We start from the raw sequence: 22,686 nt of genomic DNA on the forward strand, positions 1-22,686 counted from the left end.
TTTTTTTTTTTTTTTTTTTTTTTTTTTTTTTTTTTTTTTTTTTTTTTTTTGCTTAATTAAATTCTATTTAAATTATATATTTATTTACACTGGGAAGTTTTGAAATGAACGTCCTGTATACATTTAGTCAACAGTTATTTGTATGTACGGTATAGGTATAGTCCCGTCGCTCTTATTTCCGGCAGCCAATCACGTTGCAGGTCGGCTACATTTAAACGTGTGCGTCTTGTGATTCGCTGATGAAGATAAAGAAGGCTCGATAAATACTTAATATAATCGCCCGCCATTTTGGCTCGTTCGTTGGCGTTCGCAGAAAACACACTAGGACGTTACTTGCCGCTCAATTATTTGGTCAATTACTGTGCGTTTGATTTATTATCATAGGAGCTACGACATGATAATGTTTAACGGTATGGCAAATAGATCCCTCGTATGGTAGCTAGGCAACGAAAGAACAAAAATGGCGAACGATACTACCTACCTAGACTTTATAGAGCCTTCACTTTCTATGACGTAAGCAAAGAGGAGGAGTCACGCCGGGAATAACAGCGTCGCGACTATGAGACACTCTACTTTACATAACAGGAAAATCCATGGAAACAATCAAATATATTGAAATAAATTTAATTAAACACAATAATGGAATATGGAACTCACCAAGGATGACGAATGAAACTGGCATTATGAATATAGGCTACACCATGTCCACACTAAAATTATACAGAAATAAGTTAATAGCTTATAATTTCACAGCCATATATCATAATTCATTCTCTGATTGAGGTTCTGGCTGATATGTAAGTTACATCTATTATCAGGCAGTACATCTCACTTGACGATGTGTGTCAGAGAAAGATCATTTGTTTGTGTGCATCTGTAATCTGACTAGTGTAATATGTAGCTAGTTGGCGATGTATGCGAAGGAGGAGGAAAGAAACTGGCCACCCTACCTCATTATCTCCTGACCAAGTAGCCTCATAAGTGGTGTCTTCTTGGTATCACTTGTGAGGTTCAGACCTGTTTTCGGACAGTTAAGTGAACAACAACATTATAATTTCTTAAGAAAAAAACTCAATCAATAGAAAAACTTTTCGTTTCATACCTTTTCCATGGCCATTGTTATGTGCAATGTTTTGTTTCAAGCTTATTGTTGCATGGTCATTGTTGTGTGAAATGTTTCATTTCAAGCTTATTATTGCATGAATAAAAATTTGCATTTATCAGTCTAGTTCCTTGTCAATAGAGATGTGGACGGTACAGCAAAAAGTTCAATGCGTGCTCTGGTTTGCAGATGGAATTCAGTTACGCGTGTTCAGCGGCGCATACGGAGGGAATGAAATATGGATCCTCCTACACGCAAATCCATTTACGAGTGAGATAGAACTCTACGAGATAATAGAAGCTTGATTTCAAAGACAGGGTAACATTCTAAAAAGCATGTGGCCGAAATCAGGTGCGTGAATCATTTGCTAGAAGCCCACGTAAATCAATTAGGCAGACTAGTAGGGAACTGCAGATTCCTCGTTCAACAGTTCACAATGTTCTACGCAAACGTTTCCGTACGCGTGCTTATAAACTTCAGCTTCTTCATCAACTCAAACCAGATGATTGTCGCAAGAGAGCTAATTTCTGTGATGAGATGATTCGGCGTATTGATGAAAATCCCAGGTATGTCGATTTGTTGCTATTCAGTGATGAAGCAACCTTTCACGTTTGCGGGAAGGTTAATCGTCGTAATTGCCGCATATGGGATTCTCAGAATCCCTTCAGAGTGATTGAACATGAAAGGGACTCACCAAAAATCAATGTCTGGTTGGGAATGCACAAAAAAGGAGTAATTGGCCCATTCTTTTTTATGGAGCCTACAGTGATGGGAGTCACGTACTTTGATATGCTGGAGAATTTTGCTATTCCGCAATTTCCACCAGGTTTAACATTTCAGCAGAATGGTGCTCCACTACACTTCCATCGAAGTGTTAAAACATTTTTGGATGTAACCTTTCCAAGAAATTGGATTGGTAGGGGTGGGCCAATTTCCTGGCCTCCTAGATCTCTTGATTTAACTCCTTTGGATTTTTTTTTTTTTTTGCGTGGGGATTTATTAAAAATTTTGTGTACAGCAGAAAAGTTCGTAATTTGATTGATTTGAGACAGCGTATTATTCAAGCAGTTGAGCTTATAACACCTGATATGTTGGTGAACACCTGGCGAGAGGTTAAGTATCGTTTTGGTACCTATCGAGCTGTAAATGGTGCTCATGTTGAAGTGTACTAGTGGAAATAAAAACTTTTTCAGTTACTCTATACAATGCAGAGGAAATTTATTTAATAAACCTTATCCAAGTTACGACATAAGCTGTTATTTCTGTATACTTTTAGTGGGACACAGTGTATTGAAGGAAGGGCAGGAGGACTATGCCTTATGTCGATGTAGATTTTGTTATTCTGGCAGTGAAAACTTTGGGAAGGGAAGACAATTATAGATAAAAAAAAATACTAAAATCAAAATACGTCACTTTAAAAAAAATTCAAACCCGGTAACCTCCCCCCTTGCGTACGCCCTTGTCTTCATGTAACATGTAATGTCATTGTTGCACCATATTTTTTCTATTTTTGCCGTTCTTTGAGTGGTTTCCACTAATTTTGAGTAAAATTATCCTTGTTTTTATTTTACTGGGATTTGTATTTCTCTAATGGAGTTAAGCACCCTACCAATTCGGACGCATACAGAAGTCTCATCCATATGTGGGTCGCGCCGTCAAAAAGTTTGGGAACCACTCATCCAAGGAAAATAATTAGTTATGCCTTCAGTAGGCCTGTTTTTTTCCTTGTAGGAATGTCCGTTGGGTATGCCCTACATTTTTATTGTTATGGATGCAATGATAGGTGACACGTCATTGGTTGTGTACTTGTGTATAATATATACGTGTATTGGCCCTACATTGGAATAGGTGTTACTCGACCGAAGCCAGTGGAGCCCGGAGCGCCACTTGTACTGCTCCTGCGTTCGTATAGCGTCATCGCGATAGTTCACATTACCCCCGCCGCTCCTCTCACTTCGATCTCGATCGAGTAATACCTGCGGTGGCTGAGAGGTCAGATCTGCAGGCTGTCCGGGTTTGAGTCCCGCTCAGGTCCGGTTTTTTTTATTGAAAAATCCATAGTGATACTTGTGGGGACAAGGTCGCAGTTGCGATTTTTCTAGTTTTTTTTTTTTAAAGATTGGACATGACAGTTAAGTAGCAGAGCTTGGAACTACAGCGTTATGTTGCCAATATAGACTACCACATTATCAGCTGATGGAAATTAGCAATTGACGTTAAATGACCGACATTAAAACATTAATTGAAAACTGACGCGAAGATAAAAAAAAACAATACAAAAATCTACAGAGAATCAAAGACGAAACATAACAACGCTAACATTGTGTGCAGAATGAATGTCGCCAAGAGAGCTATTAAGCACTCGCCACGAGGGAACTGAATTTTGGCAACTCAACCGTTGTTACCATAGCAACAGGCCTACCACGTTATGTTTTTTCCGATCGCAACGCTGTTATGTCCCATCTTTAAAAAAGAAACAAGTTATAGGGACGAATGGGGTGGCTTGCTCAATTGCTCGAAACCTAGGTACACAGCGAACCTTAGTGTAGTCAGTCGACGTGGGTTTGGAAGCGTAAAAGGTCGCAGTGCTGGATCATAGTGTCCTCCCCTCCCGATAATTCCATTCCTACATTGGAGTTACGATGAGTAGCTACACAGTTTGCGATGTTAGTTATCGTGTTCAAAATAAAATTAAGGTGCATGTAGTCAATTCACCATAAAGAATTAACTGAACAATGAATAAAGCATATATATGTGTTGGAGATAATGCAACTACGAAGATATGCCCATGCGGAAAGCTCGGGGTAAACATCTTGCCTTTGTGTTATTTTAAACTCCCAAAAGATGGCGAGATGTGATAGGCTACATCAGAGTCCGGGCTACATTTCCATCTGTCGTGATGTCTGCACATTATGAGTATCGTAGCAAATTTGTATGCAGTCGATTTCTCCAACAGTCGATAGTATCTGTGCTCGTTGGTTATAAGAGTATAAATCAACTCGTTGGTATAAATATAAAATATAATAATAGCATTTCCTCTTTGGTTATATCCCTGATTACGTACGCTGTATATGATCAGTAATCAGAGCCGCATTTCTTTTCTTTTTATAAATACTTCCACGTAATGGTGACCTCAAAGAACTTTTAATGATTATTTTTAATTAAATATACGTCAAATGAATGGCATGAAAATTGTTTCACAGACAACATGTCAAATAAATGGCATGAAAATTATTATACAGACCATTCTAAGCTTTTTTAGGGTATCAAAACCAAACAAAAATAGTTGCTTCCAAAGTATCCCGATTTATAAATACTTTCACGCTGACTGATTATTAAGTAGCATTTTATTCAGTGAACCAAAGACTTTATTATAAAATCTTTTAGTGAACGTACAGGCTAATGGTTTTTATTCTATAAAAATACCACATATTCCCGTAAATGCTATTGTTTTTCCAATACTGTCACATTATCATTTATTTCAATTTCGTTTGTTGTGACCCGTTCATTGTAATTTAAATTTATGTATTGTATTGATTAAGGCTGGTTGAGTGGAAGAGAAGGCCATGGCCTTAACTCTGCCAGCGAAAATAAAACATTATTATTATTATTATTATTATTATTATTATTATTATTATTATTATTATTATTATTCATTGAGATATCGAAAGACCGCAAGCACAACAAAATGCTGCAATCAACGTGATAGGTAATTATTCCGGTTGGGTGCGGTTCGATATCTCGCTTAACCGGTTTAAATGCGATTTTCGACTGTTTACTATGTTTTTTTTTTACATTTATACAGAAGTTGATAGAAAGGGTGTCTAGGTGTGTTCCTGGACATATTTTCATTAATTTTGTACATAATTGTGCAATATAGAAGATGCCAAGCAAGAAGAAAAAGTATAATGCCCGTTTTCCAGCTGTAAGTTTCATTTGAAATTTAGACAATGGATAAATCATTTTCTCAAGTGAATGAACACTATTTGGGTACTTTTGAAGTTAGCAATGTATTAAATATTAAACAATTCTGAGTATAGTACTTAAATATAAGTAGATTATGCCCATATTTTAAAACCCTTGACGTTCGGCAGTCATTATTAATAAAGCTTTGTTTTTAGTGCAGTGTTTTGTCGTATCAATATAGGTTAGGTTGTACCAATATATTTCATTTTACTGCCAGCACTAGAATCAGAATTTGAATGCAAGAAAATATTATGTATGTACCAATATTATAGTTAATAGTACCCTGCGAAATAGGGTCTGCGTTTTATATATTTCAGTTGTAAATTATACATGTATGTTTGTTAATATGTGCTGTTCACTAGGTTATGTTTGTGTCTAGGCCTGCCCACCAATGTACGTAAGTTCATACTAGCAAGAATACTAATCCGCGATCACTTGCGTTGTTAGAATCAATTTTTTATTTTCTTTTGTTATTCATTATTGTTGGAGATAAGGAGCTGTAGCTCCAACAATACCTTCTTCAGTATTTCTATTTTCATTGTTGTGGTTATCGTACTCAACATTTAATTACAATCCTGTTGGCAGCGTTATTGTTGAAGTGGCGCACCAAGTTAGATATTATCTAACACAGGTGTTACAACGTTAGTCTTTCATGAAGTTCAATTCAGTGCTGGTAAATGATAAGGCCTATTTGCATCCGTCACGTTTTGAACACCGTTGTTTTGTGTTTATTTCTGTGTTCATTATGTAGAAAGTATTAAAGTATACTCGTTGCTGCGTCTGTGGCTTTAGTGGTAACACGCTGGTCTAGGCAGCCCGACTTCGATCCCCGTCCAGGTCGTAATGGAATTTTGTGGTGGACAAAGCAGACATTCCAGGGAGCTTTTCTAGTGTACTTACACTACCCTCATTCGACCAACACTCTCCTCCTCATTTCTTTTATCATCTGCAATAATAATAATAATAATAATAATAATAATAATAAAAGACTGGAGTGAAGCCTTGGGGGCACCGGTTTCCAATGCTGATATAGGAAGGGCTTGGGGCTCCAGACCTCTGGAACTTATGAGGCTAATCGTGTGCGGATGGGACCTGGTTCTATCAGGGACAGGCAGGTTGACCCACCCGTCAGCGTTAGCTGATCAGGAAGGGCTTGGTGTTTATTAGGCTACTTTTCCGCGAAAAGGGATTGACTCTACCAGGAACTGAGGCAGAATGGCCCACTACCAGCATTGGATTCACGAATACCACCCAGGCCACCTTCTTCTACAGATTCGTTGTTTATACAGTTTTATTCTGTATGTAGCAAACATTTTATTTTTGTTTCTGTTATTTTCTTTTTTAATAAAACAATACAATATCGGTAAAATGGAATGAAAATATTTGAATTTATAAATGATGATTTGTTTCAGTAAAAGTTATTGAAATCTAAATTTCCAATATCATTTTGTATAGGGCTATATTAGTTCCTTTTTATTATAGGCTAATAAAAAATATACTAAATTGTTCTGTATCTATTTAGAGTACTAAAATAAGTTATGAAAAATATCTTGAATTCTGAAATTAGTTTATAAGAGTATTTCAAACACAGATTTCAGTTTTGTGCATTTTGTTCATGAAACAATTCTATTGATGATAAAATTATTAAAAATGTTGTATTTGTTGCATATGCATCATTAAAAACATAGATGAAATAACATAACTCTTTGTGTGTGTGTAATATACAGGGTGAACCGCAGGGTTGCCAGATGTCCCGGTTTGGCGGGACATGTCCCGATTTTCATATAAAAGTCCTGAGTCCCACTTCGATTCGAGGTGGGACACAAAAGGTCTCGTCTTTAGAAAATTAACATCACTTGTATAATTTTATCGTTACCTAGTAACTTTTCTTCTATGCCTAAATAATTACATTAAATTTAAATTAAGTTTCTTAACAATGTAGGATTGCACATTGGAAAAAACTAATATTTTGGCAAGTGTAAGGTTTTGTAACAACGTATTCAGTAAATATGATGTTTCTAGACTTTTAAAAAGAGAATTCATCAGAAATGCATGGCACAGAGAATGGAAAGAAGCTTGTTGAAAATGATAAAGTCCATTGATAAATATGTGGGAAGCTCTAAAAATGTATACTATATGTTAAATGATTGGTTTGGAGCAGCAATATGCTAAGGCACAAACTACATATGAATTTAGGTATCAATTTTATGTCAATGTTAATAAACATTGAAATTTAAATATTTTGTCACATGTGATGCCAGACAGAATTATTATTAAGCTAATTTGGCATAACATTATTGCCACAATTCCTTCAGAAAGACGCCAGAGGAACATGATGTAACTTACGGCCAGATGTTTTGTACTTGGAAAACTGTATCTACATCATGTCTTTTATTTAAAGTGCTTTATTGAGATACATATTACTTTCTTCAGCTGCGCGATAATTTTTTTATTTTATTTTATTTTTATTATTTTTTTATACCTACAGTCATGAAAATGTCAACTCTGCCCATATTCATATCACTCTTTCTTTAAGACAAAACATACAGTATGAATCATATGAGGAGGTAAAGAGGAAAACAGAAAATAGGAAAGACTGGAGAATGCTGGGTTTGCAGTGAAAGACCTGCCCTTGGGCAGAACACTATGAATGAATTACATGTATAATGTAACCTAAGTTTTTTCTTATTGGCTGTGTTCACCGAATATTTAATTAAAATTAAATTGAAAAGTTTAAAAATAAAATTGTTTGTACACCAACATTATAAACAGTCTTCATCATTAGTGAAAATCATGCACAATATGCCACATTATCGTACTCGTGCTGTAAAAATATTATCATGACAACTAAAAGTCATGACTTCTATTAAGAAAGCATAACTTGTATCATAAAGTTAACATTATGAAACAATTTGCCTGTGCTATAATAGCCTATTTAATATCCTGCACCGTGGCGTCGTGTTCTAAGACATCCTGCCTAGGACTTGTGTTATGGAATGCACGCTGGTTCGAGTCCTCATAGGGGAAAAATTTTCTCATGATATTTCGGCAAGTGTATGGGACCGGTGCCCACCCAGCATCGTGATGCACTTGGGGAACTACGATAGGTAGCAAAAATCTGGTTTCGCAAACCAGCTATAACAGTTGGGGGATCATCGTGCTAACCACACGATACCTCCATTCTGGTTGGATGATCGTCCACCTCTGCTTCGGCATGTGGAAGTGAGGCCAGCGGTCAGTCTTGACCCTTCATGGGCTGTAGCGCCACGAATAATATTTAATATATCAACTTTGTCATAGCAACCTCTTTCTTCATAGATCATAATATCAAACTATACATCATTACAAATCTGATGTTATTTCTTTATTAATATTCTTTTATAATGCTGTCGTACAAAAAAATAGCATATGAAACTCATTTACTTATAGTGTTATAGGCCTACAATTATTAGATTTGTAAAAGGTATGAAACGAACATAGCGAGTTTCATAACATTTACTCATGTAATAAACTATAGCATTATACACTTGTTTCATAATATTACTATTTTAATTTCGTTTGTTACTTCAACGTGAAATAAGCATATCACATTTTTATTTTTTCCTTTAGAGTTTTAAATGTTTTAAAATTTTGTTTGTACTATAAAGTGAAATATGCATCATTATTGTTCACGATCTCTAGGATATTCAATTAAAATGCGAGTGTAGAAATATTTCTTAATCTTATCCATTTTGTATGAAAGAAACGTATCTTATTGCCTGTGTTCTCTTAACATTTAATTAAAATTAGGTTGTAGAGTTTATTTTAAATTTGCCCAGATTTTGTTTAACTTGAAATAAACAGTGTTCATTCTCTGTTATTTAACACAGTTTAAACACAAACATTAAACGGCCTACATCACCTGTACTTTTTCTTACGTGTTTAAATGCAATGTACATGGCTTGATGGCAATGACTCAGGTGGAGGGATTTGTTCAGAGAACAGAACTTAATGTGTACTCTCAGCTGGTTCCAGCGCTCAGCATTGCAAGTTCTCATAATTCATGTATTTTAAAATGACGTTTTTCTGAAAAATTATTAAAAATATAGCAAAATGATATTTGACTTTTTGTTGCTCTTTACTCAAGAAATCACCCACCAGAATTAATGACATTATTTACAGTTCACCAGGGTTGCCACATTTTAAATCTACCAAGGAGGGACATCCTTTTTCATCATATAGGCTATAGTACTTACAGTACATCTTAATGTCGTCTATCATCTGATATCTTCTTCTGTCCCAAACTCTTCTCCTATTCACCATTCCTTCCAATGCATCCTTCAATAGGCAGTTTCTTCTTAACCAGTGACCCAGCCAATTCCTTTTCCTCTTTCTGATCAGTTTCAGCATCATTCTTTCTTCATCCACTCTTTCCAACACATCACATCTTCGTTCCTTACTCTGTCTGTCCAGTTCACATGCTCCATCCTTCTCCATATCCACACTTCAAATGCTTCTATTCACTTCTCTTTACTCTGTCATAATGCCCACGTTTCTGCCCCATACAATGTTACACTCCACACAAAGCACTTCACAGTTTCTTCCTTAGTTCTTTCTGCAGAGGTCCACAGAAGATGCTCTTCTTTCTATTAAAAGCTTCCTTGGCCATTGCTATTCTCCTTTTGACTTCTTGGCAGCAGCTCATGTTACTGCTTATAGTACACCCCAAGTATTTGAAGCTATCCACTTGCTCTACTGCCTCATTTGGAATTCGTAAGTTTACCTTCCTTACTTTTCTTCTTATGACCATGGTCTTCGTCTTGTTGGCGTTTATCTTCATTCCATAGTGATCACAGCTGTCATTTAGCTTCAGTACCATATCCCTTGGTAGGCCTATTATCTCCTCTTCTACTAACAACGCCATATCATTAGCAAAGCTTACACACTTTATTCTTCTTCCTCCTACTATCACTCCTCCCATGTTCTGAAAACAGTTCTTCACTAAATCCTCCAAGTAGATGTTGAACAAAGTTGGTGGCAAAGGGCATCATTGTCGTACTCCTCTCCCTATTTCACTTCTGTCTGACATTTCTTCTCCTATCCTGACTTTGATTTATTGTTTCATATAAAGATTACTGAACAGCCTCCTCTCTTTCCAATCCACTCTGCCAATGCCTTTTCTAGGTCCACAAATACTACATGTCTTTATTCTTCTCTAGGTATCTTTTGCCGATTGTTCGTAGCAGTGCAGTTGCGTCTCTTGTACCTTTTCCCTTACTGAAGCCAAACTGCTCTTCTTCCAAATTGTTCTTGCATTTTAGAATATAAACGTCGATTCAGTATTCACAGAAGAATCTTCGCCAAGTGCGATATCAGGCTGATAGTCCTGAACTCGTTACATTTATTGGCATTATTTTTCTTCGGTATTGGAAGCAACATTGTCTCCATGAAATCTCCAGGCCAGTTGCCTTGCTCATATATTTCGTTGCATAATGATAGAATTTCCTTCTTGTCTTCGCCCAAGCATTTCATTAATTCAATGGGAATTCCATCAACCAATTAGAAATAGTTCCCTACCACTTTAATTTTTAAAGTAATAATCGGTGAACTTACATACAAGAAATCAAATTTCCCAAGCCATATTTAAAAGCAATTGCGTCATGTTTCCATTTCTCACCCATTCCTTGCATACACGAACTGCATCTGTCCAGGCAGCTTTTGTCACAGCATAGCAGGGTTTAAAATTCATTTGTGGAACGGAAACTTACATTTCTGCAGAATCAAATTTCTGCACATTTAAAGGACAGAACTAAAATTCTTCCAATCATTCACTATCATAATACACTCCTCTCTTAAATTGACTGTGCATATTGGGAATTAATTCAATAGCTTTCCCAAAATACGCTATGAAATGTTTTACATAAATTTTTTTTTTTTCTCGAAAAGGAAGCACAAAGGAGCAAAATTGTATTGAACTTTTTTGTTTTAAATAACTCAAAGAATAACCCCTTGAAATTAATGACATTACTTACAGTTCGTGTGTTGTGTTTTGTGCGTGCATGCAGTAGCGCTCAAAAGTATTTTGTAGATAAGGTTTTATGTTTGCATGCAGTTATAACAACGCAAAGCACACAGTTGTGTCGTTCTATGAGTAGCGTCATGTTGCTGTTGTTACGTATCTAGGAAACAGGCAAGTTCATAGAATAACAATATAAATGTATATTCTATTAGCTCATAACTTAAGTATTTTGTGGTTTGACTTGGTGGCATGATGTATATTAAATATTGGTGTTAGATATTTAGACAGTGGTTGTGTATTTATACAGACCATTGTAGGAATGCTAAAACAAAACGAATACTCTGTGGATGTGAGACAAGCTGTTTCAAACCCTTTGAAGGAGGGAAAATCGCAGTCTAGCGTTGATAAATATTTTGATATATCACAACAACTCATAAGTGTGTGGTGTCAACGGCAAAAACAAGAAGGGTCAGTAGACAATAAGCCAACAACATTCGTTCTCGAAAAACAACAATGAGGGAGGACAGAATCATTTGTAAGCAGTCTGTTGCTGATCCACGAAAATTGGCTCGACAAATTAGGGATAATCTAGAGTAGCATCATGGACTGAACCTTTATGTCTCTACTGTGAAACGTCGCCTAGTAGCTGGTGATTTAAATGGTAGACGACCATCACGAAAACCACTCATAAATCCAAAAAATAGGAAGGCCAGATTAGAGTTTGCAAAAATGTATCAAACATGGATCACTACAGACTGGTATGAGATAATATGGAGCGATGAGAATAAATTTAATTTATTTTCTTCTGTTGGTATGCAGTATATACATCGACCAAAAGACCAAAGAGAGAACAAAAAATACCAGGTACCAACTATTGAGCACGGTAGTGATAGCATCATGGTGTGGGGATGTTTTCTAGAAGTGGAGTTGGTTGTCTAGTCCAAATAGAAGGAAATATGGATCGTTTCTTGTATAGTGACATTTTAGAAAAAAATATGGTTCCACAAGGGAGGAAGAATATGCCACGTAATTGGATTTTTTAGCAAGACAATGATCCAAAACACACTTCCAGCCATTAAAATGAATTCTTTGCAGATTAAAAAATCAAACTTTTGGATTGGCCAAGCCAGAGTCCTGATCTTAATCTTATTGAACATCTCTGGGAGAAATTCGATCAACATGTTCGTCATAGAAGTTACTCAAATAAGGTTCAGTTCTTTGCTGCCTTAGTGGGAGAATGGTCACAACTTCCACACAAGCAATTGCAAAATCTTGTGGATTCAATGCCAAACAGATGTGCTGCTGTGATCAAAGTTCGGGGATATGCAACGAAATACTGATTTTTTACTGAGCTCAGAATATTTTTGTAATACTTGGACTTACAAATTACTTTTGATCCAGAAAAATTTTCAATAATTTTTTTACGCAAGATAACTGTGTTTAAACTAAATGTATTTTCATACTAAATGGATTAGAAATACATACTTTTCAATTATCCACTGGCGTTTTTTCTATTCAGTACTTATTTTTATGTAATTGTGACATATGCTTTCTACAAAATACTTTTAAGCGCTACTGTGTATATATATGTTAACCCATTAATACAAATATAAACTAATTAACAGAAAATGAAATTTGTTAGAATCAAATACGAGAGTTACCGAGTGTCGTAAGGCACAAATGTCCCAGTTTAAGTAGATATCAAAGTAATGGATCTCAATAATTATAGCAGTACTGAGAAACCACAAAGTGTGTTCAAAGTTTTAGTGTTATCGTATTTTTTTTAATTTAACGTTGCTGTGACAACTGTGACATTTGGTCTGTCTAGTGTCGGTGGAATTTGTAATGTGACTACATGAGACTGGGGATTCCTCGGGAAAACTTCACCAAGTAATCAGTCAAAATGAGATTCGAACACCCACCAGGTCAGAAGACAGTCTCCTTATCTTTGAGCAATGCCGGTGGCCTATCTAATGTTCTTGTGTAGTTGGGAGCTTCAAAATAGTGTTTTCAGCAAAACCATAGTCAAAAAGTTACTATCTACTACACATACAGTACATTTAATAACTTTTATTTAGCCCAATTGTGAACATAATATGATGCCATATTCATGCCTTATCACTGTATGCATTATTGAGACATAATTAAGAATTGGTATGATTTCAGGGAAAATCCAGGTTCTCTGAGAAAATACACCCAAAAGTATTTTTACTCAGTACTTTGGATTAGCTAGAATGTGAACCCGTATCTTGCATACAACTTACCCATTTTGTTATTGACACTTTTGAGCCACAGAAATCAATGTCATAACTTTTTGCTTCTTAAAATGTGTACTAGTTGATGGAGCTTATATTCCATAGATTAAATCCAAAAATATTGATTCCATTTAGGTGAGTTTATAGCAGAAAGTGCAAGACAGAGAAGCAAGGATGGCTACACAGAGTCCCTTATTAACTACTTCTGTGTATGTGAGGATAAAGACTTTACATCTAGATGTTGTGAGATGTACAGAGAATTCCTATGCATACTGGTCCCACTTTAACATCTACCTAAGAAAATCTGTTGGTCAGTAGCATGTGATTGTACACCACCATACAGACAAGTCCGTACACACTACCCTATGCAGACCAGATCCACTCCTTCCTTCATTGAAGCTTCCTTGAAATGGGTGCTTCACACTACGGTCATTAAGCCAACGGAACACTACTGCCTGGTACCAATCTGCATAGGAACTCTCTGTACATGTTAAATCAGTGTGCAAATTAAGGGATAGTTGATGCCTACCTCTTATGCCCCATAGTGTCTTTTGATTCCCTCCAGATTTATGTTATTTATTCATCTTTAGGGGATGCAGTGCACTGGCTTGCATAAAGTATATCATTTATTCTTTATATATATATATATATATATATTTCCCTTAAAAAATCGATTTTTTTCTACATTGTCACAGCAACTTCCTGTGAAACAAAGTAAAGTGTGATCTGTGCGCCTTATTCTTGTTATCAAAATTCTTTTTGCTTGCAGATTTTTGTAAGTTCTCGCCAGATAAACAACTAAAAAATCCATAAAACCCATTGATCAGGTCCACAGGATTATAAGTCCAGCATTCTAGCCACTAGACCACAATGATAGCTGTGAATTTAAAAATAATATATTAATTTCATGATTTCATCATCATAATATACCTGCTTTAAATTTCAGTTTGTGTTCTTAGTGGAATCTTACATTTTTAGTAATTTGAGTAAGTTGCAACATCCAAAATGTTTCACACTTACGTTTACAGTGAATTTAATGATCATTAAAATCTCTTTAAGTCAAGGAATGTCAATTTCCAGAAGAATAAAATTACTAGACTGAAATATTTTCACCCTGAATTAAAAGAGAATACAAGTATAAAATTAGAAAAATGTCATCTTAGTGAGTAATAAAGAGTTTACTGTAATAATACTAGTCTACTTACTAGAGAGATTATTTAGCTTGTTTTTATTTTGGACAATTTACATTCTTCTGTAGGTTGGTTGTTTCATGGTTTCTTTCTAAAGTTTTGGTTGCAGTATACATCTTTTTCTAAGTTGAGTAGGTTCAGCCTATGGCAATATTTGGTTCAGTTTTGTTAAAACTGAATTTGTTGATATTTTTAATGTATCTTACTTGGGTACACAGATGAGAGGACTGGATCTGATAACCTAAAAAAATATAATTGTCACTTTTTCATTATCAAAGTTCATATCCACTTGTCATAAATACAATCGTTTTGTTCATTGTTAAGACTTTCTTAATCTTCTTTAATGTCATGTTGGTTACTCTTCTCACTTAGTGACTGTACTTTGTCATTGATTTCAATCTGACTTTCTATTAGCAGAATGAAGCAGTGAAATTTGTGTTCTGTCTGCCAATTGCTTTTGCTTTTGTGAAACTAGATTTCAGATAGTTTTCTTTCTTGGTGTACTTATTATCTGTGAAAAAATGAATTGATAGGAGGTTTGATTTGCTCCAGTTGAAAAGTTGGATGTAGGCCTATGTTTTTCGATCTTCATAAGGTGTCCAAAAGCTTGTCTTGGCCACAAGATTGTTCCTCCCAAGCCATTGCACATCCTTTTTCCATGATGAACTATGGCATAAAAATGTCATTATTTACGTCACTCCGAAGTCCTCCTGGTTGTGTGACAGGCCTAAGCCTATGCTAGAGAAATTGTTCCATTTCTTGTATTGTATTGAGCAGCTGATCTAATAGAAATGTAGAATACTTTTTGCAATATAGGTGTAACACATTGCTCTTGATAAATTAAATTAGGTTTCTTTGAAACGTCTATTTACTGTATTATTTGTCAAGCACTCACAAATGAATACAAAACTTTGGTACCCGAATTCTTCTCTATTCCTGTAATAGATTGCAGAAAAAATCAATAATGAAGCAACAGTAAATTCCAATGAAATTATTGAATTTCGATTTGTGCCACAGAAGTGCAGTTTTCTGAGATGTCTAAACTGATGACAGCTACATTCTCAAGACTTTTTTTTTTAATAGATAACTTTAGTATGCGTGTTGTTGTTGTTGTTCAGATATAAAATAATATTTTCCACTGTTAGAATTTGTTTAGAGAAAGTGTTAACAAACTCTTGAGTACTTTTTGTTAATGTTTCAGAATAGCAGGTCAGTTGACATCCACTGTTTCTATTGAATACTTTCTCTTCCAATTAGTTCGTTAACTGTTCCTTTACCTTATATCTGTGGTGTTTGGTCAGGACATAACTCCAAAAAAAGCTGTTTTGACATACATGCTTTTTTTTCCATTTATCCTTTAAAAACCAGAATTCTAGTTTACATACGAATTTGAATAAAAATAACATAGATTAGGGCATTATTTAATTATATGCACATGCTCATGCTTTTCTATAGCTTTTAAGTAGCCTACCGGTAAATGTAGATAGCAAGAAAGTCAAAGTTCCCACCGACCCGAACGACTATAGACCAATCAGTATCCTGCCAGCCATATCAAAAGCACTGGAAAGAATCGTACACAGACAAATTACTAACTACATGAACGAACACAAACTATTCGACAAGTATCAGTCAGGTTTCAGAGCTGGACACAACACAAGCACTGCTCTACTTAAAGTGACCGAAGACATTCGTGAAGCAATCGACTCTAATAAAGTAACAATACTAACACTTCTTGACCTTAGCAAAGCTTTCAACTCTGTAAATTTCGACCTGCTCACCCATAAATTGAGACATCTGCATTTGTCAGAGACTGCTGTGAGTTGGTTCGAATCCTACTTACGGGAAAGACAACAATGTATTGTATCCGGGAATCGAAGCTCTTCCTGGCTTAACATAACATCAGGTATACCACAGGGTTCGGTACTCGGACCATTGTTGTTCACAATATATGTCAGTGATATTACGTCTCATGTAAGGCATTGTAACTATCACTTGTATGCTGACGACTTTCAATGCTACATCTCTTCCCGCTTAGATCGAATAAATGACGCTATAGATAAATTGAACGAAGACATTGACTCGATTGTGACATGGACAAAGAAATTCCATCTTAATATCAATCCTGGAAAGACACAAGCAATCATATTAGGACACAAACGGCAAACCGACGCTGTAAAGCACCTCGACATTTCCCCCGTTAAAGTAAGTACAGTGCATATCCCTTTCAGTTCTTCGGTAAAAAATCTTGGCATTCACATGGATAATAATCTCAACTGGGACATGCAAATCACAGAAACCTGCAGAAAAGTATATTCTATTATTCATGTGCTAAAAAGGATAAATGTTCATCTTCCCTCTTGCTTAAAAAAGTCCCTTGTGCAGACCCTTGTATTTCCCTATTTTGACTATGCTGACATTTTACTGACTGACCTTTCCAGCGACAACAAAATGAAACTTCAACGTGCTCATAATTTGTGTGTACGTTTTGTAAGCAATGTTCGTAAATATGATCATATTACCCCATCCCTGGAAGCAATAGGTTGGCTTAAACTAGATAAGAAAAGAAATTTACATTCACTTCTCTTTCTCTTCGAAATCTTGAACTCTTCTATTCCTTCGTACCTGTCGTCTCGCTTCACTTACCTTTCTTCCCACCACAATCTGAACACACGCTCTCGCCATGAAACAATACTAACAATACCATCCCATCGCACCTCTTCATACTCATCCTCTTTCACAATAGCCCTGCCAAGACTCTGGAACTCGCTACCTGCTAGCATCAGGGACTGTCGAAATAAAATTCAATTCAAACGCAAACTTACTAGGCACTTGGTCAGTAATTGAGACTCGTTCAGACATTGTTTCTTGTAAATAGTTCTTTTAATCTACCACAAAATATCTCAATATCCGGTAATTTCATCACTATAGAATTTTGTTATTGTAGGTTTAATTTGTAATTTAGTAAATACAAAAATATTCTTTGTTCTTAACTTCTATGATAAAATGTCTAGCTTTCATTAATCAGGTATTCTTGTCGTACTTTAATTTTTATTGTAATTGTAATTGTAAATTTAATATTAATTGTAATCTTATTGTTCATGTTATAGTTGTAATCCCCTGGTAGAGGGGCAGAGAAGGCCTGACGGCCTTATCTCTACCAGGTTAAATAAATAAATAAATCTAAATCTAAATCTAAAGAAATAGCCATTTTGTAGTTATCATGTTCTAACCAAACAACCCAGATATGTAATAAGATATTTCACTATAAATGGCATTTTAACCTAGGAAAACATCTGTCACCCAATACCATCTCATTAACTATGCCTCATTTATAATTAATTTATTATTCTGCTGAATGATACGCAACCAAATATATACCACATCCACCAACTAAGAACGAAAGTTTTTCTCCCCCCAATGATGGATGCTTGACTTGCTTCATTCACCTAAGCATTCGCTGCAAGAGGGACACAATGTAATTGTAGACTCTCATGTTTCTTTTGGTACACCACCTCCACTGGTGTACAGCATAACATTATGATGATCGATGGAGCAAAGGTGAAATGTTGGCAGGGAAAATGGGAGTACTGTATGAAAATCTTCCACCAAACACCGTCTTTGTCTACCACAAATTATAGTTGGATCCACTGGAACTCGAACTCGGGTTACCAGCGCGAAAAGACTATGATGCTCTAGTCATTTGGATATGCAGGAAATTATTTATGTATGCCTTTTGAATGATAGCTCTAGAAAATAAACTACAAACAGAAATATCGTTAGTAAAGTTGTAGAGAACTGAATTGTTGTGAACCATGTAAAAGATTTAATTAGAAAATGGACCATAACTCGTAAAATGGTTAAAAGCTTATTGAAACTTTTCCGTTTTGTTTATTTTTTTTTTCTCCAGATTTTTAATAGTCATTTTTAAAATGCTTCATGAAAAAAATTATAATTGAACAAGGAACAAACATCTTACAATTGTAATGGGTGTTTGCCTTAGTTGAAAAAGTGACATGGGCAAGTAATAGCCCATTTAGCAATGTTTCAGCACATCAGCTTTAGGCAATAAAAATCGTGACTTATCTTTTGTTATATTACAGATGTAATATATTGGCTTATTTTATAATAAGTGCTTAACTGTTGACTGTTGGAAATTTAGCATAAATGACACTTTTTTTGTACGATTTCTTGATATAGGCTATATCGTGAATGAAAATTTGTTGTTCTAATGTGTAAGTTACTGCATTGCCACGAACTAAACTGAACTGCACTGAATGGAAGTCAGCTGCATACTAATGCTCTAACCTTGACATCCCTTCAGCCTGAATTATCTGTCCATTGTATGCAACACAAAACCTTCCAACACTCAATCTAGAGGAAATATATAGGCCTACACACTGTTTCCTAAGTAGTCACACTCAATCTATAACATATCTGAATGAAACCTGTTTCCTGAGAAATGCTCTGTATTTACAAAATCAGACTGTGATTATAATTATGCAAAGGACTATCTGCCACTATTTCACTCTCAGATAATCCAGATTCGTTGTGTGATTCAATATTTTCAACAAGAGATCAGTAAATGATGGAGGTCTAGAAGACTATATCCAATCTGCTTGGAGATAAACATTAATGTGTGCAGACGAGCAATATCAACATGATGGCTCTCTCGTCAGCTGGGAATGTCACTGTGACACATTTTATAGGTGGAATTTACATGGGTATCTTTACAAGGTGCAATTAATGCAAGAATTGAAACTAGTAGATTATAGGCAATGCGAATACTGAATTGATGTTTACATTCTAAGATGGACGAACAGTTGAAAGAAGAGCAGTTTGGCTTCAGGAAGGAAAAAGGTACGAGAGATGCAATTGGACTGCTACAAACAGTCAGCGAAAGATACCTAGAGAAGAATAAAGACATGTATGTAGTATTTGTGGACCTAGAAAAGGCTTTTGACAGAGTAGATTGGAATAAACTGATGGGAATCCTAAAGAAAATGGGTGTGAGTTGGAAAGAGAGAAGGCTGTTCAGTAATCTTTATATGAAACGAGTCAAAGTCAGGATAGGAGAAGAAATGTCAGAAGGAAGTGAAATAGGGAGAGGAGTACGTCAAGGATGCCCTTTATCACCTACACTGTTCAACATCTACTTGGAGGATTTATTAAAGAACTGTTTTCAGAACATGGGAGGAAGAAGAATATAAGGTGCATAAGATTTAGATAGATAGATAGATTTATTTGTTCCATAATATTCTTACATTTGCTTTACAGCATAGAATAAAGAACATGTCCAATTCTTACGTTTAACAATAAAATGCAATACATATAAAATGCAAATATGAAATATGTACAGAATGAATACCTTAATAACAATAATATTTTATACAATGTAATATGTTTACCATTTAATATTATTATAATATTTACACAGTACTGTGAAATGTCAAGAATTCATCTACAGAATAGAAAGTGTGAGATATTAAGTAATTTTTTAGTTTTGTCTTAAATAATGCAGGGTTTTGGCTATGATTCTTAATGTCTTCAGGAAGACTATTGAACAATTTTATCGCCATGTAACGTACTCCCCTTTGAAAGCATGATAAATTTGATATGGCATTATTAGCAGAAGAGGAGATGATACTAAGGGATATGTTACTGGAGCTAAATGACAACTGTGAGCAGTATGGGATGAAGATAAATGCAAATAAGACGAAGACCATGGTCATAGGAAGAAAAATAAAGAAGGTAAACTTGTGAATTCTAAATGAGGCAGTAGAGCAAGTGGACAGCTTCAAATACTTGGGTTGTACTACAAGCAGTAATATGAGCTGTTGCCAGGAAGTCAAAAGGAGGAGAGCAATGGCCAAGGAAGCTCTTAGTAGAAAAAGGAGCATCTTCTGCTGAACTCTGGAAAAAGAACTAGGGAAGAGATCCATGAAGTGCTTTGTATGGAATGTGGTATTGTCTGGGGCAGAAACATGTATATTACGACGAAGTGAACAGAAGCAAATAGAAGCATTTGAAATGTGGAGATGGAGAATAATGGAACGTGTGAAGTGGACAGACAGAATAAGAAATGAAGCTGTGTTGGAAAGAGTGAGTGAAGAAAGAATGATGCTGAAACTGAACAGGAAGAAGAAAAGGAATTGGTTGGGTCACTGGTGAGAAGACACTGCTTACTGAAGGATGCATTGGAAGAAGGAATGGTGAATGGTAGAAGAGTTTGGGCCAGAAGAAGATATCACATGATAGACGACATTAAGATATATGGATCATATGAGGAGACAAAGAGGAAGGCAGAAAATAGGAAAGATTGGAGAAAGCTGGGTTGGGCAAATCGCAATACAGTGAACGCTAAGCTCCGCCCACGACCCCTTTCCACTTTTCCCCTACAAGCTCACCAGATACTCTAGCGGGAAAGAGTGGAAATAGGGGTTTAGGGTGGGGTGACATCTAGTGGAGGAAAGCAGAACGAAAAGAATGAATGTGGCATCTACGAAGCAAAAGAGGAACTTCGTCCTGTGTCCCTTTTTTCTCTCCTTCTCTCTTCTTTGCTTCCTGTCTCTTTTTTCTTTTTGTTATGACTGAAGAGGGTAGTATTCGATCCGTCAATCTTCGCAACGAAACGCACGCACGCTTTATGGTCACACTTTAGACCTCTCGGCTATCGAGACGAGTTGGTGGTAGAAGGGAAAATGAATCTATTTATGTTCAAGGGAACTACCATGACGTATTGCAGAAATGCAATGTAGCTTCATTGTGTTGTAGTGTCGAATGCACATTACATGTGTTGTGTTGTGTGGAAATATGTGCGAGGCCGTAGGCAGTGATCCATGTGTTACTTCGAGGAAAAAACGTTGTGTCTAATGCACATAAAATTTGATTGTATAAAATATGAAATACGTGCGAGGCAGTAGGCGTGATCCACTGAAGCGGGGGCAGATAGTAGGAGAGCAGGCGAGCGAGGTGCGGAGTGGCAAGGATGGGAATAACTTCCCCTACTGGCGAACGCTGTATTATGATTTATATGCTGGGTTTACAGTGAAAGATCTGCCCTTGAGCAGAATACTGAATAAATGAATCTAAATTTTGCAGTCCACAACTATGAGTTGGCCAGAGAATAAGACGAATTTCTTTATCATGTTTGAGTAATGATGTCCATTTTCACCCAAATGGCTTCGTTAATACACAGCTGCAGATTTTGGGGTAGCAATAATGTGAGGGCTATTCACCAGTGTCAAATGCATCTCTTCAGCTGCACTGTCTGAGTGGGTCATCAATAAGGACAGGATTTCAGTGCAAATGTATGTTTTTATATAAGCTTGCTACACTTCTCGAACTTCGTAAATATTCGTTTCTTGGAATATTTGTATGTTTTGGCCTTTTTAAGAATACATTAATTATTACTATTAGGTATCAGGTTTTACAATGTTCTAGGACATCTTCCTGCACCCATTTTCAAGATTCTTTAGCCTTTCTCTATTCTTCCATGTGCCATCTTCCAATCCCCTTTCTCTCATTGTTCTAATTATTTCTTATTCCCATATCAATTTTAGTCTTCCCCTCTTCCTATTCATGCATAATGCATATTTTTAAGATTTTAAGTTTAATAAAGCATACTTAGAGGTTTATCTTGCATATTACGTCCATTTTTATAGTTTTAGTGCATATTTTATGTTAAATCGCATAATATTGCATTTTATAAATGTTGCCTATTAAAGTTTGGTATTTCTGAGCTTATAATATTTGACATCGCTTTTCATTAATATTATTCATCTGACTGCCTTACGAGGGTTGTGCAGATATAGTTAGGTTATGGGGTTGCCATCTTTTACCTTCCTAACATGCCTGATTTGTATTCAGGGTTTCTTCCCTTAGGCAAACTGCTTCCACTTCACTTCGGAGATGTGCCCTCCCCTTTATTTTTGGTCGTGGTTCCTTCCTTTAGGCAGATTGCCTCCTCTTCAGCTTTGGAGCTCTGCCATTCCCTTGAGATCTGTCCAATGACGCTTCTCATTGTGGGTTACCTTCACTTCCTTCACCTCTTATCAGTCAGCAAGCATAGATGAACTAGACTTCCTTGACATGGTCGTCTGGATCGCTAGTAATAGTCTCTACACCATGTCAAGGTGGTATATTATTTGCAGATGTTATCATCATGTTGGCAGAGAA

General features: G+C 35.9%; 1 protein-coding gene across 2 annotated transcripts in view; it reads left to right on the top strand.

The window, feature by feature from the left end:
- The first annotated feature begins 4,860 nt into the window (after nt 1-4,860).
- NC2alpha (negative cofactor 2 alpha) overlaps nt 4,861-22,686 on the top strand; it is a 41,461-nt gene continuing 23,635 nt past the window's right edge. Inside the window, exon 1 of one of the 2 annotated variants that reach the window (XM_069821074.1) lies at nt 4,861-5,027. In XM_069821074.1, coding sequence (XP_069677175.1) covers nt 4,986-5,027 — 42 coding nt within the window. In that variant the 5' untranslated portion in view covers nt 4,861-4,985. The remainder of the gene's footprint in view (nt 5,028-22,686) is intronic. The other variant, XM_069821073.1, reaches the window with a different exon arrangement.

Source organism: Periplaneta americana, chromosome 3 (genome assembly GCF_040183065.1).
Source record: "Periplaneta americana isolate PAMFEO1 chromosome 3, P.americana_PAMFEO1_priV1, whole genome shotgun sequence".
Taxonomy (NCBI): Eukaryota; Metazoa; Arthropoda; class Insecta; order Blattodea; family Blattidae; genus Periplaneta; species Periplaneta americana.